Source organism: Pseudopipra pipra, chromosome 7 (assembly GCF_036250125.1).
Source record: "Pseudopipra pipra isolate bDixPip1 chromosome 7, bDixPip1.hap1, whole genome shotgun sequence".
Taxonomy (NCBI): Eukaryota; Metazoa; Chordata; class Aves; order Passeriformes; family Pipridae; genus Pseudopipra; species Pseudopipra pipra.
The window spans coordinates 30606255-30624265 of NC_087555.1; the positions used below are offsets into that span (position 1 = coordinate 30606255).

Below are 18011 nucleotides of genomic sequence, written 5' to 3' on the forward strand. Positions count from 1 at the left end.
AATTAATTAGATCTGATGCAATTATTGGCCCTCCCACAAGCCAGTGTAAGAGCTCAGCCCTGCAGTATGCAGTAAGGACCAGCACAAGTTTGGGGGGAGCCCAGGCTGAGCTTGGTACATATTTGTACAGGACCCTGGTGAAACAGGAACAAACCACATGTCCCAGAATAAAATGCTGGTCTTTTGCATTTAAGGAAAAAAGTTCTAGCATAAGCTATTGTTTTACATGGCCATTTTGGTTTTATTTGTCTTGCCTGAAATAACAAAAAAAAGAGGAATTATTCCCAGATTCTGTATTACACGTTTGCTTCAGGCATTGAGCACAGGCCTGGTTTGTGTGAAGAGCTGAGCTTCCACAAAAACTCTCGGATGTCAGCTGGCATTCAGAGTCCTCAGCTCTTTGGGAAGAGCATGTCCACTCGGGAAGGAGCCAGAAGCAGGCAGCATTGGGAGTTATGATGCTGTGACCTTGTCCTGTTTCCACCTAGGCGTTGGAAGCTGCTGCCAAATACCACCACAGTGGACTGGGTTCTCACCTCCCCCATCTCCTGCAGGCAGTGCAAAAGCTCCCTGCCCTGCTGAGGATCTTGCTTATTTAACTATGCTGAAGGATACCAGAGAAAAGAGCTACGTAGCTCTGGGAACACTGACATGTTTATAAGCAGATGAAAAGGAACAGGAAAATAAATCTCAGCAAGCAGTGCAAAAAGCAGGAGGTAAAGGCACACAGGCTGAACACAAACAACATATTCAGAGCTCACCAGCTTCCCTTTCATTCATTACACTTGCTCTTGAGTATTCAATGTAAAGCAGGTGGGTTTTAGCAGTAAATAGGGTCTGAGTACCACCTTTCACTCAAGTTGTTGTCATTGTTCAGGGACAGCAGTGACAGCCTCTGGCTATCTATTCCAGGTCCCCTGAGGAGCCAGTTGTCCCTCTGCAAGCCAGCAGGGCAGGCAGCAACTCCAGCAGCCTGAGCTAATCAGCAGACTAAGAGCTAATGAATTTAAGAAGAAGTGATTAATGTATTTTTTCTCTCCAAACACAGCAACAAGGAAATTCCCAGCAAAACTACCAGAAGCAAAAAACAGTAGTTGTGCCGTGAATAATTACGTTGTGCAATGCTTCAGTACAGGGGAGCTGAAATGGACTGTTTCAGATGGGGTGGATACAAGTGAAGCTGAGGCCCCAGGAATTCAGGCAACACCCCTTCCAGGACACTGCCTGGGGCAGGCCTTGTTTTCACTCAGAAATGAGGCCCTTCTTGCATCTGCAAGCTGACCTGGAAGGCTGAGAAGGGCCATTATCTGCTTACAATAGGCTTCAGCAGAGGGAAAGAGAAGGCAGCTGAGGACAGTAATCTTCCTCTGATCACGTTCGTTCGCTTGACTTGCAAAAGCAAGCAAGGCTCAACCCCATTCCAGGTGTCCTTCCAAGCACAGCTGAAGAAGGTACTGTAGACTTAAAATCAAAATAACATGCTCTAGGGAACCTTGCTTGAGCACAGAGACTGGACTAGATGACCTCCAAGTGGTCCCTTCCAACCTTAACCATTCTGTGATTCTATGACAATACAGTGCAGGCAGGATACCTCCCGAGCTAGCATGCCCTGTACTGTTATTTCCTTTTTCTTATCCACAAGCTTGTGCACAAAGTTCCAATTAAAGTTAGTAACTAAGCCTAAACGACTCATTAACAAGAAGTGATGTTCGTTACTTGCTTTTAAGAGATGTTAAACTGTTTGAGACAGGCCAATGACCTCTCCTGTTGGAAAGAGAACACCAGGTGCTAATTAACTTGAGATTATATAAACTAATTCAGTGGCATAGCTGGGAATCTGTTTTCCTGACGTTTAACTAAACCTGTCAGTACAATGAGCTCAGAGAAAAATGCATAAATATATTTGTACTCAGATACCACTTCTGCATGCCAAATAATCGGAGCTGGGGAAAAGAGCAAAGATGCTTCAGACATGGGGTGCAGTGTGGGAAAAGGAAGGTGAAGGACACAGGAAAGAGCTCTTTAGCTGGTAAACAGAGCACATGCAACAGCAGGAAATCATTAAGAGCCTAGAAGGTTATCTCCAGTTCCCACGAAGCAGCACAGCTGACTGCTCCTCTTGTTTTGCAAGACACGAAAGCAATGCTGGCTGCTTGGGTTGGTGCAGACACACTGGAGGGAAAAGGAGAGGGGAGTGTGCAGTGGCCTCAGTTCCCTTGGTCAGAGCTTGGCAAAGTGCCAGGCAGTCATTTCTTCATCAGTCTAGCTGCGTACACAAAAACAGAACAGTGCCTGGGAGATTATGTAAAACTCCAATCATCTCCTTAAATCTGCACCCCGATATCTAAATATAAAAAAGAGAGAATTACAGTTCTTATTTCAAATAAAATTTATTTAAGAAACTTTAGGAATATTTCTTGGAACTTCCACAGCCTTCAGAAAATGAACAGTGACATGCTGCTGCACAGGTTGCTGTATATAACGATGTCTCCAAGACAATCAACCTTGTTTTGTAATATTTAGGTGTCAAAATGCTTCTTCTCCCAGCATAATTAAGTCAAGCAGTACTACACAAAACCAGTCGGAAAAAAAGCATACAAAAGGCCTCTTCTTCAGCTAGTAGAGAGCATCCTAAAATCATTCACAATTGCACCACATCTAGGATGAACTCAATGGCCAATTGTCCACTGCCTCCCTCCAACCCAAACGGGAGGCACCAGCCTGGAACTCAGTCTGGCTATGGCTGCCTTCCAGGGAAAGGGATGGGGGCACAGCCTCCCACTAGTATGAAGGAGCGTACATGCAGAGCTGATTTCCAGTTTTGGATGTCACCAAAGTGGCACTCTGAAGTTACATCCATGTTTCTAGACAAGCCATGGACACCCTTAACCTCATGCAGGGGAACTGTCCTGCCTGGCACAAGGGACCATAGGCAACACAACTGAATCCCTGGTTAGTTAAGGTACTCTTAACATCTGCTAACATCCAAGTGCCAACACCTTGGGACCAGACCTTGCAGGATCTCTCTGGCCTAAATGGCTCTGCTAAAGCCAACAGCACTAGTTTATGCAAGCATCTGCATGTTCAGCCCACCAGCACGTCTTCAACAGTGCAGTTCAGCAAATCAAATGCAACTTCACAAACACAGTCACAGTGCAATTTTCCAGAGGCAGGTTAAAGGCACAGAGGGTCAAGAAACCCCAACAAAGCCCCAAACATTGCAAGAGCTTCAGGAGCTCTCTGCATAATTCCTGACAGAAAGACAAGTAGATTCACGTACAGAAGTACAACTGGCACTGTCCAGAGCAAGCCAGGTCTGAAACTGCATTACAAAACAGGCTTAGGAGTGTTGTCTTAAGTTACAGAAATCCAAGAAGGAATGGATGCTGTCCTCACGAAGGCAAGAGAGTCCACAGGAGCACATTCATCAAGTGTGGTACATTCAGCTCAGGCAGAGCTTAAGACTCCGAGCTTTCAAAGACAAAGCTGTTTACTCATAGCTCACCTACACAGCCTTCTTGGCCTCTGTGCTACGATGCTTTTGTTTCAGGTAAAAAACTGTGTCAAACTTGTTGCACAGGAAATTAAAGCCTTGCTCAATAGCTATCACACAAGCTATAGGGATGAACAGGTAGAAACAGCTTTGCCAGTGGATACAAGATAAACAGTAAACCAGAAACCCTGAAATACTCTGAGACATTTATATCCGTGGGCATCCAAATGCTGTATGGTGGACAGGGAGGACACGTGGGGCAACCAACCTCTGAGGTCTTCTCTCCTATTGCATAAGACACCATGGGCAACTTCAAAGCTGTAGCAATTATAGAGATCTTGACTCAGACATTGGCAGGAGGAAGACTAGCCTTAATATGATTTTGGCCAGGTCTCTCTGTATTTCCACCAGCTGTGACAGATTAGAGCTGCACCCATTAGCCCCTCCTTAGGCAATCATGGGCTCTTCTCCTCCCAGGCTGTTAGTCAGGGGAAGAAAAGGACTTGGTCTGGTCAGGAAGATTTAGAGCTTTCTCCTCCCATAAGAAATGCTACAGGAGACTCTCAGCTACAGGATAAGCAGATTTCCCACTGCCCCAGTGGACACCCTGACAACCAAAACACGCCCCAGAAGGTATGGTGGTCTCAGCATGGTCTGCCTAGCCACACCGCCACAGGAAGCCCCTGCAGAGCTTGTTCCTCTTGCCCCAAAGAGATAAAAAAAGAAATCAAGAGCACTGCCCTGTTACCATGAACTTTACAAGGGCTGTGAGGGAGCTAGTTTGGGTGACCAATTGGCACGTGTCCTTTAGGTGTGGCAGAAGAGTGATGACAGTGGGGAGAGGCCACAAGCACAGGAACATGCACTGCTGCCCAAGGAAAGCATCACAACCCTTCCCTGTACCCCTGCATCACCCAGTGCCTTCCCCTAACCCCAAGTCAGGGCCTCTGTTTGAAGTGTCCCCCAAAAACTGACTGAGAAAGGGACAGATACAAGGAACACGCCAACAAAAACCAAAACATATGACTATATCAAGGTCTCTGTGCCTTCTCTTTTGAAAGAAAAACGGAGGAGCTAGATCCAGTGAAGAATTTCAATACTTCATGCCAGTGATCATGGCCAGGCATAAATCCTCTGTCCCAGATGACAGAACAAACCCATGAAACACACCACAGTTGCGTCACACTGTTCACAGGCTTCAGAACATGAAGAAAAGCACAGCAACACCAAACCCAGAGCAGTACGGGTGTTGTGTAAGCCTCAGAACAGCACACGTGTGATAGATCAGAGTCTTCCACATCTCTGCATGTTTAACAGGATGCCCTTGGCCTTAATCCACTTCTCCAGAAAACCACATTGCAATGGCAGCCAGTCCCAGTCTCTGCTTTGCTGATGTTGCGCAGAGGGTGGGTAGGTCTTTCACAGGTGCCAAGACTGACTCATACTTTCCCACCTTGTACACAAATTAAGACAGGGTATCCTTTTCAAACTTCATTAGACTCTCTTTTTTACAGTCTAATTAGCAAAGCTGCTTACACAAAGGCAGAGGTACCTCCTTTGCACCTAGATTTTGCCTACCCCATTCCTGAGGTGTGTGAGGCTGTTGATGTGAAGTCCGCTGATCCCGTTGAGGAAGAAGAGGAAGGCAGCAATGAACTCACACCAGTATGTCAGCGTGAAGCCCGTGAAGGTGAGGTGATCCTTCATGAGGATGGAGAAGCTCAGAACACCAGTGGCCGACAGCAAAAAAGAGACAAGGATGAAAACTGAGCCCATTGCCCACTTCCTCCTTGCATTGGCATCATCACAGACTTGGGACACCATCAGCAGCTCTAGGCCAAATATGGCAACCACAACAGCAAAGGACACCATGCTTCTTATGGGAATCACCCCCACACTCAGCCCCTCCACCTGGGCCAGGCTGAGGTCAGTGACACACTTCAGGACGCTGTTGTTGCCAACCGTGCAGAAGTGCCACAGTCCAAAGAGCTGCCCCCTTGCAAAGAGCCAGCGGCCATCACAGATGGAGATGGATGACAAGACCACTGCTATTGCCACGCACAGGATGATCAGGCTCCTGATGAGTGTCTCAAAGAAGGATTTCTGTGGTCTCCGGTGCGCCAGCAGCTGCTGCGCCTGAAAGGAGAGTGGGGGGAAGAAACAAAACAGAGTTAACAGTGCTACTTCAGGGTGAAACAAAGGCAGAGGGACAAAGCTGCGGGATTCGGTATTTGAAAATATTTACTTGTGCACATCAAATCTCTTCTCACAAGGGAAAGCAATGCAGTTACAGGCTGTACCCAGCAGAAAGGAAGGGTGGGTGAAGCTCTCCTGGTTGCTTGGCTTCACGAACAATGCTCCCACGTCAAGGCCCGGGACCAGGATCACAAAGGCTCTGGCCTGAGCAAGATCCCTGCCCCGCGGTCCCACGGCACAGCCTCCTGCTCTGGCAGGGCTGGAGGAAATCACTGGCCCCTAAGAGGATGGAGGCCGGTGGCTGGGACGGGGGAGGCAGCAGCAGCGGGACGGAGGTGCTCTCAGTTCCGAGCACTGTCCTCCTGGGCTGCAGCGAGCGAGGCTCTTCTCATCCAGGGGGAGAAAGGCTCAGCTGCCCCGGGGCTTGCGAGGGTCCCCGGCTCCAGCCCCCGCGGAGCCGCGTGTGCAACACGCGCCCCCTCCTCACCGAAACACTCCAACGGGGGCCCGAGATTTAATGCAAAGTCAAGCCAAGCGCCCGAAGCCCCTTCCATCCCCGCACAGCGGGCGGCGGGGCTCGCAGAGCCACGTGCGGCGGGGAGGGGAGGGGAGGGGAGAGCCGCGGACCCGGGAAGGAGGGATGTGGGGGGATCCGGCCGCCTGCGTCCCTTCTGCTCCGGGAAGGGCCGTAGCGACCCCGGCCGCGCAGGGACGAGCTGGAGCCCCGCCATCCCCGCGGCAGGGCGATGCGCAGCCCCGGCGGCGGGCGGACAGACAGACGTACCTGCGCCCCGATGGCCGTCATGCTGCCGGCGGCGCCGAGAGACGTGGGCGGGCTCCGGCCGCCGCTCTTTATCTCGCCGGAGGGCGGAGGGCAGCCCCCCCGCCCGCCACGCCCGCGGGCGCCCTCCGGCCCCCCCTGCGGCTGAGTCAGCAGCGCGGCCCCGACGGGCGGAGCCGGACCGGGCCGAGCCGAGCCGGGCCGTGCTAAACTGAACTAAGCTAAGCTGCTCCCTCTGCTCCCCAGCACGGCGCGGGAAGGCAGCACTGCCCCGACCCGGGGCACACGCTCGCCCAAGCCCGCTCTGGAACGCGGCCGCCGGGCAGAAGGTGTCCCGGGCGGTGGCGGCGATGCCTCCTGCAGCTTCACCCCTGCCGTGTCCCCTTCTGTCCCCAGCTGCCGGAGGGCTCGAGGTGTGCTGCCCCGGTGCCAGGCGTTCGCCCCAGCCCTGCCCGCCCGCCCGGGACACCGCGGGAGCCCCCCGGGAGCTGCTCCGGGCTGCGGTGCTGGGCACTGCGGTGACACCCGGCCACCGAGACGCCTGTGGGTAGAGGAACACCCCGTCCTGCCCTCCCCGCGGTATCTGCGCCCGTGTTTGTGTTCCCGAAGTCGTTTGGCACCGGCTCCCGGTGCGGCGACAGGCTCGCACCTTGGGCTGTGTGTGCACTCTTATCTCTGACCAGCCTGCTCAACCTTACCTATCTCTACCTGTGCTGTCAGCAAAAACGTCTCTGCTCATAAAGTTTTATGCCCTTGCTTTTTTTCTCACTCATGTTTTGCCATCCTCTAATGAATTACTGATTGCTCTACTATTTTTTTTTTCTAAGAAACAGCTTTTAAAAACCCCAAGGAAGTTGAGTTTTGCTGTGTCATCAGAAATTCTATGTTTTACTGCCAAATTGTGATTTTGACTCCAGCAGAGAGGTCTGCAATGACTCCACAGGGTCCACTGGACAGACCCACGGGTCGTTGTTCTGGGCCTCCCTCATGTGCATCTGGGATCAGAATTCTGCTGTTCCCTTTCTAGCTGAAAGAAATTAGAAAGATCTCCTTCAACCTGGGGTGGTAGAAGTTATCTAGGGTGGTAGAAGTTATAACTTTACCCTTCTTCCAGCTTCCATTTCTGAACTAATCAGGTGTCTATACAGATTGACTCATTATTTTAATCTCTATGCAATTTCATGAGGGCTTTCTGTGTTTCCCTTCAAAAATACATGTATGTCTGCTATGATTTGGCTGGGGGTGTTTTCTGTAATGCTGTTTCTAGTAAGAGTAGAGTGTTCTGAACAACGTGTTTACTTTAGTTTTCATACTTTGCATTTTAATGATAAATTCTGACCTTTTTATTTCTCTCTTCCTGCAAAATCCTTTTGTTTAAATGTTTCTCTACAAAGTGGTATACAGTATTAGATTATACTTCTATCATACACCAAATTGGCATTTTCAGCTTTTGCAACACTTGGCAAATTTTTGCAAGGTCTGTTGTTAAAACTTCTTTTGTGGGTTTGTGGTCTACAACATTTTTTGTTTTTTGAACATGCTATCCAAGCGAGCAAACTTGATGCTTGCCACATCCCTTTCATTTTAGGTTCATCAGCTGATAGAATAGCTTTCTGAAAATCCTGGGCTGTTTATTCCACAGGTTAAACAGCATTTCTGCCTCACAGTGTGCAGACTGATCACATGCATTTGCTGTTACACCCTTCCACTTCTAAATTAAACAATATGTATGTATTTTTGGCTCAAAAAATAACAATACCTCGTTGTCTATGCAGTTTACGTGTAACTCTACTGAGCAAATGCAGACTTGGACCAGACAAAATATACCAACTCTTATCTGGCAAAAACCTCACGTAACTTATGCTTTTTGTAACATAAGCTCAATCCTGCAAAGCATTAGGCAATTTGTCCCACAATTAGCAAAATCATTAAGCATAGATCTGCATTTAAAACATCTGAGTCATCGTAATGACTTTAGCAATTAAAACCTCTAATTTTTAATACTGAGGGGTATTCTGCTGAACAAGATAAGTTTTTTTCCTGTATGAGCCCATTGTAAGGCTCACATGAGTAAACACGTGCATAAAAAGCTTTGAGGAATGAGGAAATTAAAGTGGTTACTTCTGAAACCAAAAGTGCTCCCTGTCATACTTGGATTCTTTAGTAGATATACAGTTATCTGCCAAGCCAGTTCTTTGAGGAAAAAGGGTAGTTTGGGAATGGTACTTTTACTGAAAATGCAAAATGGCTTTAATATTTTGTATTTAATTTAGTTTTCTCAAATACAAACGAGAATGAAACTTGACCTGGAATTATTACCAGCATTAAATAGGCACTTTCAGATTCACTCTTTCCTGAAGTCACCCCGGAAAGGATAATTTTAACAGCCATGTAAATAAATAGAAGAGTAACAAAGAGTTTATTAGTGCTTCATTTCTACAGTTGCTTGGCTGGAGATACCTTCTGGTAAAGCTGCCTGGGTTTATGAAGCCTGTGAGTACTCTGCACCTTTTTCAAACAAAATGAGTTTATTTTCATTGTCTATAACAAAACAAGCTGAATATATTATCTGCTTTTTAAAGAAAAATGCCGCTAGATTATTATTTGTGAAAATCATATGTGAAAAAATTATTTTACAATAAAAAGAGCTCAGTGCCTTAGAAGAAAAGAAAAATGTCTGAAAAATACATTACCTACATAATAACAACAGAGTAAATGACCTTTAAAGCACTTCAGAAGTATTTTTGGTTCAGTTGTGTTAATGTAGAGTTCTTGGTATATTGCCAGTTTCATTATTTTGTTTAGAAAGTCCCTCTTCTCTATTGTTTAAGTGGACATTTCACATCCTATCCCTGGAGAGAAAGTTTTCAGGGAAATGTGTTCATAAATAATGGAAATTACCAGAGACTGTTGTAAAACATAGAAACAGTTTGATGTGGTTCATTTAAAATCTAGAGAAGTTTAACACTGAAGAATCTGTTCCAGCTTTTCTCCTGCAGAAGCCTGGAGGAGGTTCAGGACCGAAATCTGAGAGTCACCAGGGGCTTAGGGAACAGTTACCCAATGAAGTATTTCACTTCGAAGTAAAGCAGAACACAAGGGACCAGTCTGGGTTCATCTAATCTTGAAGCTCGTTACTTCTGTAAATGCATTTGTCAGTTTAATAAAATTCTTTCTGATCACATCTTTACCTTTTGGCATAGCAACTGACATGGGCAGGCATTTAAACCCTCATTTTTGTCAGGTCCCTGTTTCAAGGTGTCTTTCTGGATAGAAGTTGACCTGATCTTTGAGAGAAATAGACCTTGAGTGTCTTGCAGACTGAGACTTTGGAAGATGCCCAGGGTCTGGGGTGGGGGGGAGAAATGTTATTTTATTGATATCTTCCAAAAAAAGTGAGCATGCAGAAAATTTTGTGAAGAAGAAGAAAGAAGCTAGCTGTCTCCTGTCACTGCTCTTTTGCGTTCTCTTTTTTCCTGGTAGTAGTTTGAAAATACAAATTGAAGAAGCTGCATTCAGCTCAGGCTGGGTTCAGCCTAGCTGGCCAAAACAGAGCTTCTGTAACAGGGCAAAAAGTCAGCAAGTTGCTGGCAAGCTGCTCAAGACCAGCAGCTTCTGGGAACACAGGCACAGTCATCCTAAGTAAATTGTGCCTTAGGCAGCAGCATATGTAACATAGGGGGGGTTTGGGTTGTGCCAAAGCCCACACAGCTCAGACCAGCCCCTTATCACAACCACTTTACCTCAGGATTTTCCTCCCATCACTGCAAGTGACTGCAGCCAAGCAGACAGACTCATCCTGGCATGTAAAAGCACGTAAAGAGGAGACAGCTCCTGAGCCAGGTGGTTTCACTTTGCCTCCTGCCTGGACACCTCTCCTGTGCCACGGGAAGGCAGACTGACCACCAGTCAGGGGCTACCACGTGTCCTGCAGCCCCAGGCTCTGCCACCCACTACTGTATGTGCACAAGAGACCTGGGCTGCTGGACGTGCCAATAATACCAAATAATGCCCATCACCAAGGTCTAGTTCTTACTGCCCATCCAAATCAACCAGTACTTGTTAAGGCACTCATAGCTGGGTTAGAAACATTCTATAATGTGGGGGGCCATTACAGTGATTTTGCCCCCTACCTCAGTTAAGTCAAAGAAGAGAGACAGGCTTAAAGGAATACATATTGTATCCTGGAAAGAATTTATGTTTTCACTTTTGGTCAGGTTTTGGACCTATCTCGGCATCACACTGCACAGATCCAACTCTGGGCACTCGCTCATTCTGCTTTGGATTCAGCCCTTTCCACAGATCTCTGGCAATAGTTACACTGGTTTAGGACATACATGAAAGTATTTGCATCTGACCATTCTGACAAATCAATGCTTTGAAATATACATTCAATACATAAGCCCTCTTAGGACTACTAGAAAAATTTGAGTCCCTAGTTCAATACTATGTAATCTGGGGGAAACCATATTATTCAGTTTCTCAGCTGTTACGTATATTTCTTCTCTCAGTAAAACATCAGATCAATGCAGATAAATATTCAGATTTAAAAATACCAACTACATTATGCTGGTGAGCTTACTCTCAAATTCAGAACTTACTCAAATGAGTAGTGTTTATTAGGAGGAGATGACGTATCACTATCTCAGCCTTTTGGGGGAACACAGTACAAGTCCGTGCCTTGTACATTTTGGTGGGGACAAACAAGGCGTCTTCCTGGTTGTGTTAGCCAAGTCATGCAATTTTCTTTCTTTCCAGGATGTGGAAAGAAAGCATATGGTGATGCTTCTTTTGGTGCAGCTCATGAATATGTGCATACTGGGACTAACTGGAAATGAAAGTTAAAAGACCACTGCAGCCAGGCTCAATGTGAATTCCCTATTCTAAAATAATACAACCAAGCTGTGTTTAACTTCCACAGATGCCTGGTTTTAGAGGAAATACAAGCTTATTCTATAAATGATGAAGACATCTAGAATGGATTGATGTTATTTGGACTTTAAATGAGCAGGTGAAAATTAGCTATTTTATAGGTCAGGTATCTGAGTTTGAAGGTACTTCACATACTTGTGAGTAGGGGAAAAATTAGATTCTGTTTTTGTTTTATTTTAGTCACTTCTACCCTTCTGAGTTTATTACTGTGAATACACTCAAATGTCTTATGTCTGTGTAGTATCAACTTATCTTACTTCTATGCAGCTTTGGCAACTTGGAGGAATATGTAACCCATTTTTGGGTGACAGCTGTGGTATTTAGAAACCTATCCCAACCAAAATACACTTTTTTTTTTGTCTTCCCAGTTTATAATCAATCCCACAAGACAGCTCAGACGCCCAGTCACCCCAAAGTGGTATTGCCTAATATTGTTTGCTCTGAGCACTCAGGGGGAAGAGCAAATATTTTGAGCAGCAGCAAATACAATTGTCATTTATTTTTAGCAGTATCATCAGTGTCAAATGAGTTCAAAGGTTAAAATACTTGGATCGTGAACAAGATCATTCTAGATGAATAGTGAAGAATTTTGACAGAAAGACAGTTGCATACTGCAGTTGGCCTCGGAGTGCTTTTTCATCAAACTAAACATTTAATTCACAGGGTTGAAAAATCTGTTAGGGGCCTTAAGCAGCAGAGCAATCCTGGTTTGTTAAATCTGTGCTAGGAATGTTGTATCTTCACATATCTTTGTTGAAAGCAAGCAAAACCCACGAGAAAAAAAAAATCCAAGGAAAACATCATCCCCTTTAGAGCTTATCTCTAACTGCAGTGGGTGCCAACCAGCCAGTTGCTCTGTGCAAGAACTAATAGTATAAGCGAGATAGAAGGAACACTGTCTTATCAGACACAAGTTAACATTTATTATTGCCATATCCAAAGTCCAGACTCCGTCCTGCACACTGCAGACTCAGCAAACCAGGCCCGAGTGCGTGTGTGCCAGCTGGCCTCTGACCTCCCGCACGCTGGGCTTGTTTCAGCGCACGTCTCTTCCCCTTCGCAGGCGCTGCGAGGATCAGGATGTTGCTGGCCTTTCTTTGATCTAATACAGAGGAAATAGCAGCAACTCCCTGAGTGGGTGTCAGAACAATCCCCTGTTTTGCAGCACTGCCCAGCCATCCAAAGCATCCGTTCCTCCATCAAGAGTACCTTACTGCAGTCACAGCAATGGTTCCGAAATTATATTTTGGTTTGAGGCTTGCTGTTTCTGTTTCCGTTTCCGATCTCAAGGCTGCATGTGGTTGTCTATTTTTACCACCTTATTAGTTTAATAAAATCAATTACCTCTACTTACAAATCTGTTTGTGGATGTCCTTAAACCACCACTGTCCTGGTGTCACTACTGCCAGTGTTATTTATGCAGCCCAGGTGCCTCACACACCATACCTGCAAGCACTATGTGGTCACTAGGTCAGCAATATTTTCAGGCAGCACATACATTTACAGACATTCATCCTGCTGCTAAACAACCACAACCAGCCCCTCAACTCAGCTCAGCCTATTTCAACCCTCTCCCTGCAGTGGTAGTACCCACAGTTAATGGCCATGCAGCCAAATGTTGTGTTGCTGCTTCTCATCACGCTGTGCACAGACACGCAGCACCTTTGCTTCTGCCTCTGTGCCTTCTGTACAGTCTCTCACTGCAGAGCTCTTCTTTCCACATCTTGAATCTTTCAGCTTGCTGCTGAGAGACACAGTTGATTGCCAAATGGCAAGCTAAATAGTAAGACCACTTGTGTTACTTTCTTAAGGAAGGTTAAGCTGCAAGCAGAAAGGTGTTACTACACTAAAAATAAAGCACCCAAATAAAGACATCCAAGGTAGAGTTCTCAGTCACTTGTATAACTTGGCAAATAGCATTATTTGTAAGCCTGGTCAAGAGCAAGCCCTTTCTGGGATAAGCAGTATGTAATACCGGACAGGTATGGGAAAGGAGAGTAGTACTGCAACAATTAAAGTCTCACAGGGGAAATCAAGCCACATGAGGACTGGAATACCAGACTTGCTATTCCCGGCCCATCCTTTATACCCAACTCCACTGCTTTAGCAGTCAAAAATTCTGACACCTGTTCTGACAGAGAGCATGTTAGCAAAGCACAGCATGCTCACAGTGCATGGACTTCCAGCAAACAAAAGCAGAAGTGGAAGTGTTTGCCAGTATGAGCTCCATTCTGACACAGGTTGGCAGAATCCTCCAAGGATAACCAGCTACACAAAATACAGCTGTGAAGATAGAGCTGGCTGTGGAATTTAGGGCTGGAAAAAGAAGCAAAAGCATTTCTTGTGCTGAACAACTGCTCTTACCTCTCTCTTGCAAGGTGAATTTAATTAACACGTCAAATAGCAGACAATAGGAGGTAAAAACCCCAAATACTTATTTTTACTTACCCAGAAGAACAAGAATAAACAACTTCTTTTTGTTCTTTATTCCAACATATTTTAAAGGGTGAAAAGTAGTTCTAGGAGCTTTTCCCAATAAAAGTAGCAAAGGAGGAACTTTTAATTTTTGAAAGCATGGGAGGTAATCTCAAAGGCTACTACACACAGCTAAGCCCGTATAACTAACTACAAAATGGTGCTTACCTACCTAGACAAATATGTAATGATAGCTTTCATCTCTATATATTTCTATAAATCAGTTGCTTATCTGATGACTGTTAAGCCTTCACCTGTTCAGATGCTAACGAGTAAAGCAGGAATTAGAATGCTCCTTTATAAGGCTGGGACTTCATTCTCATATGCTCTATGCTGGAATAGTTCAATGTCACATTTTAAAAGCAAAATTTCCCTTTCCATCATTGGCCACTCCAAGAGACCATACTGGGCAGACCAAAACAATTAAAAGCCTACTAGAAACAGTCACAACTGTGTTTTGTAATCAAACATGGCAACACCAGTACTCTGCATTTATAGCACCGAAGGCATCAACTCCACTGCCTGTGGAACCTTTTCTTTCACAGGGAAGGTTTTGTGTTCAGCTGTGAGTATTTGCCTTTTCTCTACGCCTGGCCCCACAACATTATTAGGAAAGAGCATGTCCAAGAAGTGTTTTATGCAAGATGATCTGGCAGTTGTTGGCGAGGTCTCTGAAAGTTCCAGGCAACAAATATCAAGCACCTTGTTCTTAGTATACACAGCATTAGAGCTGATCTCTTCCTGATGAGCTCTGTGGTGCTCCAGCTTTAGTGGGTTGCCACTCATCTCCATGAGAAAGGAAGCAACGGAGGAGTGGCTTGGCCAAAGTCCGCATTGCCCGAACAAAGACTACCGACCCCCTCTAGTGGCAAAACGATGGGGAAATTGGTTCGATTTGACAGCTGCAGCACAGCAATTAAAGGATAATCACAAAGGGATGACCAGCACAACAGTTTAAGTACCAAATTCACTTTAATGAGTTCCAGATTTTGTTCCCAGAAGGAATTTATAATGTGTCAGTACATTATTAGGCAGGTACATAACTTCTCCTGAAGTACAGGCATGAGGAGAAACAACTGTAACACACTAGGTATTTAAGATTACTCTTGGAAACCAGTTTTCCACAGTATTAGAAATAAGGCATGTTTCAGGCGTGCATGTGGCTGCTATATCCAGTCCTCAGATGCCATATTTGGCCTTTAGTTCTTCCACTTTTGCTATGTAAGCTTTCATTGCATCTTCTTTGGACATTCCTGAAGGACAGAACACAGGAAGCAGTCAGCTACCCTTTGCAGATTAAAATGCCTCTTACAAGTCACAATTCCTTGGCATAGCCCATGGCTACCAGACACTAGAGGAGCCAGGAAGGTCAGTTGGCTGTGAATCCACTATTAAAGTTTTACACAAACATGTTCATCAGCCATGATAAAACAGTGTTTCACAGCCAAGTTGTTTTTGGACAGACAGCAACTAAACAGTTGCTGTTTGATTAATTAACAGTTGCTGTGGTGATTAATGCCATCACCAATTATTACAGGAAACCTATTCAGTCAACTTAAGACTGCATTTAGATGTTAGTGCTGGTTCTTTAAAACACCAGAAAACACACCTCCCCATTGTCATAGATTAGACCACTTGTTAGACCACTTATTTGGAGCCAAGAGGTCAGTTGTTTCTTCTACAGCTTTCCTAACTGGAAGATGCATAACAACTAGGGGGAGAGCTCAGTCTCTGGAGTACTAGGCTGGGACCTAGAAAACAGACTTAGGTTTCTGCTGATGTTACTGTTCTCTTTTGTTTAACATCTTGAGCCAGGTGGGCATTTTGCATCTTAATTCCCTTTCACACAGGCAATATTTTTCATGATTACTTACACCTTGCAGAGGTAATCAAAAGTTTATTATCATAGCATTCTGAACTTCTAGAACTCTTGTATTATAAGGCAAACTATTCTGTTTCCTGCTGAACTACACATATTTTTCTGACTTTTATTAGTTTTTTAAGAAGACACTTACCTTTCAATGCACTCCAGGCATCCCACTTTGCTTTGCCTTTGAAGTCCAGCATACCAGGGCGTTCTGAGAGAGACAAGGTAAGCAGCAGAATTAGTTTGTGTGATCTGAGTGTAGGTAATACCAACCTGATGGCTATTTAGCTCTTAACTATGACAAAATACAATGGTTCATCTTTGCAGCTGTTACTTACTAACCTGTAGTCAGCAGATCACCTCAAGGGAACACACTAGAACACTGCTGGTGACAACTCTGTCAAGTTCCCTTGAGACAGCAGCATTTGAGCAGAAGTGCACCTACTAGTGTGATTTGGTTCTATGGTGCTTTCTGGAGAGCCTGCTATAACCTGACAGCTATCCAATTAAAGAACACCAGCCCTAAAGTAAAGCAAAAATACCCTAAGGTCCATTACATGCAAAGACATGAGAAGAGAAGCTGGTAGCATACAACTTAGAACTCACTAGCATCAAGCTAAGGGTGTGTTTCTTACCTACAGCTCCACATTTGTTCTGTCATCTAGGGATATAACCTTGGAATTCTAACTCACTTCACTGTAGGCTACGTGTGGCCAAGTAGAGAATGAATGATGTATAAATGGCTATTCTTCAAGTCAAGTCCCCTCTACGATTTTACTTCCCCTCTGTCTCCTTAAAGACAATTCTTAAGAATTGTATAAAAAGGAACTGGACAGTAGCCACAGAAATACACTTGTGCGGCTCACATGGCACAGTGACCTGCAGAGCTACTTGGCAGCTCCACTTCTCTCCAACACAAACCCCATCAGTCACTCTTTCACAGGCTGCTTTTCTGGCCAGCTCACGTTGCTCCTGCTTCACAAGAGGGCAACCACATACAGAAGCGGTGGTATATTCACAGCTCTAACACCATTTCCCCTTGTCAAGCATTAAAAATGCTAAGGGTCCAGCCACACCAAAGGATCGTATCTTAACCCCAGAGTCGGTTCTGTTCTCCCTCCACGCTGCCCACCTTGCAAAAAGGAGACTGCATTTACCATTTCATGCACACTTCACTGCCAGCTTTTAATTCAATAGACACCCAATAAACTTCACCAGCTACTGGGTTAGGAGGCCAGCACTCTAAACAAATGACCTTTCTCCTTTCTAATCCTAGCTACTCCAGTTACACAAGGTCAATAGAGACAGGCTTCACTCTAAGTGTTATTCCGGGGGCTGAGCTGCCAGTGGCAGAAATGTAGCAAGAGAAGTAGCAGGAGACATTTTGTGTAGTGTACCTGCAGACATATTTTTGCCACAGTCTTTCCAAAATATGATATTTAATTGCAGCTCCTGTAAGAGTTTTCTCCCGTTCTTCTGGTTTTGCTTTCCAACGCTATTTTTAGCAGCTCGTCCAGTCTATATAAATTGTGTGTGTCATTACCCTCGTACTGTAGTTCTACACTTCCATAGCTTGCTTTGCTGTTTAAGGCTGTTTAACCCGAGAAGTGTTTGCATTAAACCAGCAGAGGTCTGCAAGAATCCCAATCCCACTATTTGCACTAAGCTAACACACAAAGGATCCCCAGCCCCTCACTGCACGATCCGGACAGCTGCAGCTGGGTTAATCTAAAAACCAGAGATTGCACAAACCCTTATCGGGCCGTAAATCCGAGCCAAGTGGGCTCTGAGTCACTTAAGCCGAGCCGCGGGATTGCGTGAAGCACAGCGGGGAAGAGGCTTTGCCCCCAGCGCCGCCCGGGGCGGCACCTACCCGTGTTCACGTCGCCCACCGTGGCCTGTTTGTAGTGGCTGTAGATGTCGAGCATCTCCTGGTCCGCGGGCTGCGACTTAAGCTGCTTCACCTCCTCGGCGGCCTTCTGGAACGCGGCCTGGGGGAGAAAGCGGCAGTGGGTGATGAGGAGAAGGTGCCCGATTGCCCCCCGTGTGCCCGGTGGCCCCCCGTATCCCCATAGCCCCCGGTGTCCCTCCCCCCCACCTCGGTCATCGCTGCAGCCCCTCTGCTCTCCCGGCGCCGCCGCTTCTGCCGCGCCGCCCCCGCCGCGCGCGCGCCTCTCCCCTCGCCTCACCCGCCACCGCCCAATCAGCAGCGCCGCGCCTCGCGCGCGGCCAATCGGCGCTCGCCGGTGGCGGGCACGCGCCGGGCA

At 46.1% G+C, this 18011-nt stretch overlaps 2 protein-coding genes across 3 annotated transcripts in view; both read right to left on the minus strand.

Moving 5' to 3' along the window:
* Positions 1 to 2371: 2371 nt before the first annotated feature.
* TMEM37 (transmembrane protein 37) lies at positions 2372 to 6594 on the minus strand. Its single transcript, XM_064661496.1, has 2 exons — positions 6474 to 6594; positions 2372 to 5629 (listed from the first exon to the last, which is right to left on the minus strand). The coding sequence occupies exons 1-2, from the start codon at positions 6492 to 6494 to the stop codon at positions 5057 to 5059; spliced, it is 594 nt and encodes a 197-aa protein (XP_064517566.1). The 5' UTR covers positions 6495 to 6594; the 3' UTR covers positions 2372 to 5056.
* An 8236-nt stretch (positions 6595 to 14830) lies between these two features.
* Positions 14831 to 18011, minus strand: part of DBI (diazepam binding inhibitor, acyl-CoA binding protein) — a 45698-nt gene continuing 42517 nt past the window's right edge. The window contains exons 2-5 of one of the 2 annotated variants that reach the window (XM_064661513.1): positions 17843 to 17868; positions 17618 to 17735; positions 15893 to 15955; positions 14831 to 15130 (exon numbers count right to left, since the gene is read on the minus strand). In XM_064661513.1, the coding sequence (XP_064517583.1) occupies positions 15057 to 15130; positions 15893 to 15955; positions 17618 to 17735; positions 17843 to 17851 (264 nt within the window). In that variant the 5' untranslated portion in view covers positions 17852 to 17868 and the 3' untranslated portion in view covers positions 14831 to 15056. Of the gene's footprint in view, positions 15131 to 15892; positions 15956 to 17617; positions 17736 to 17842; positions 17961 to 18011 lie in introns of those variants that run through there. The other variant, XM_064661512.1, reaches the window with a different exon arrangement.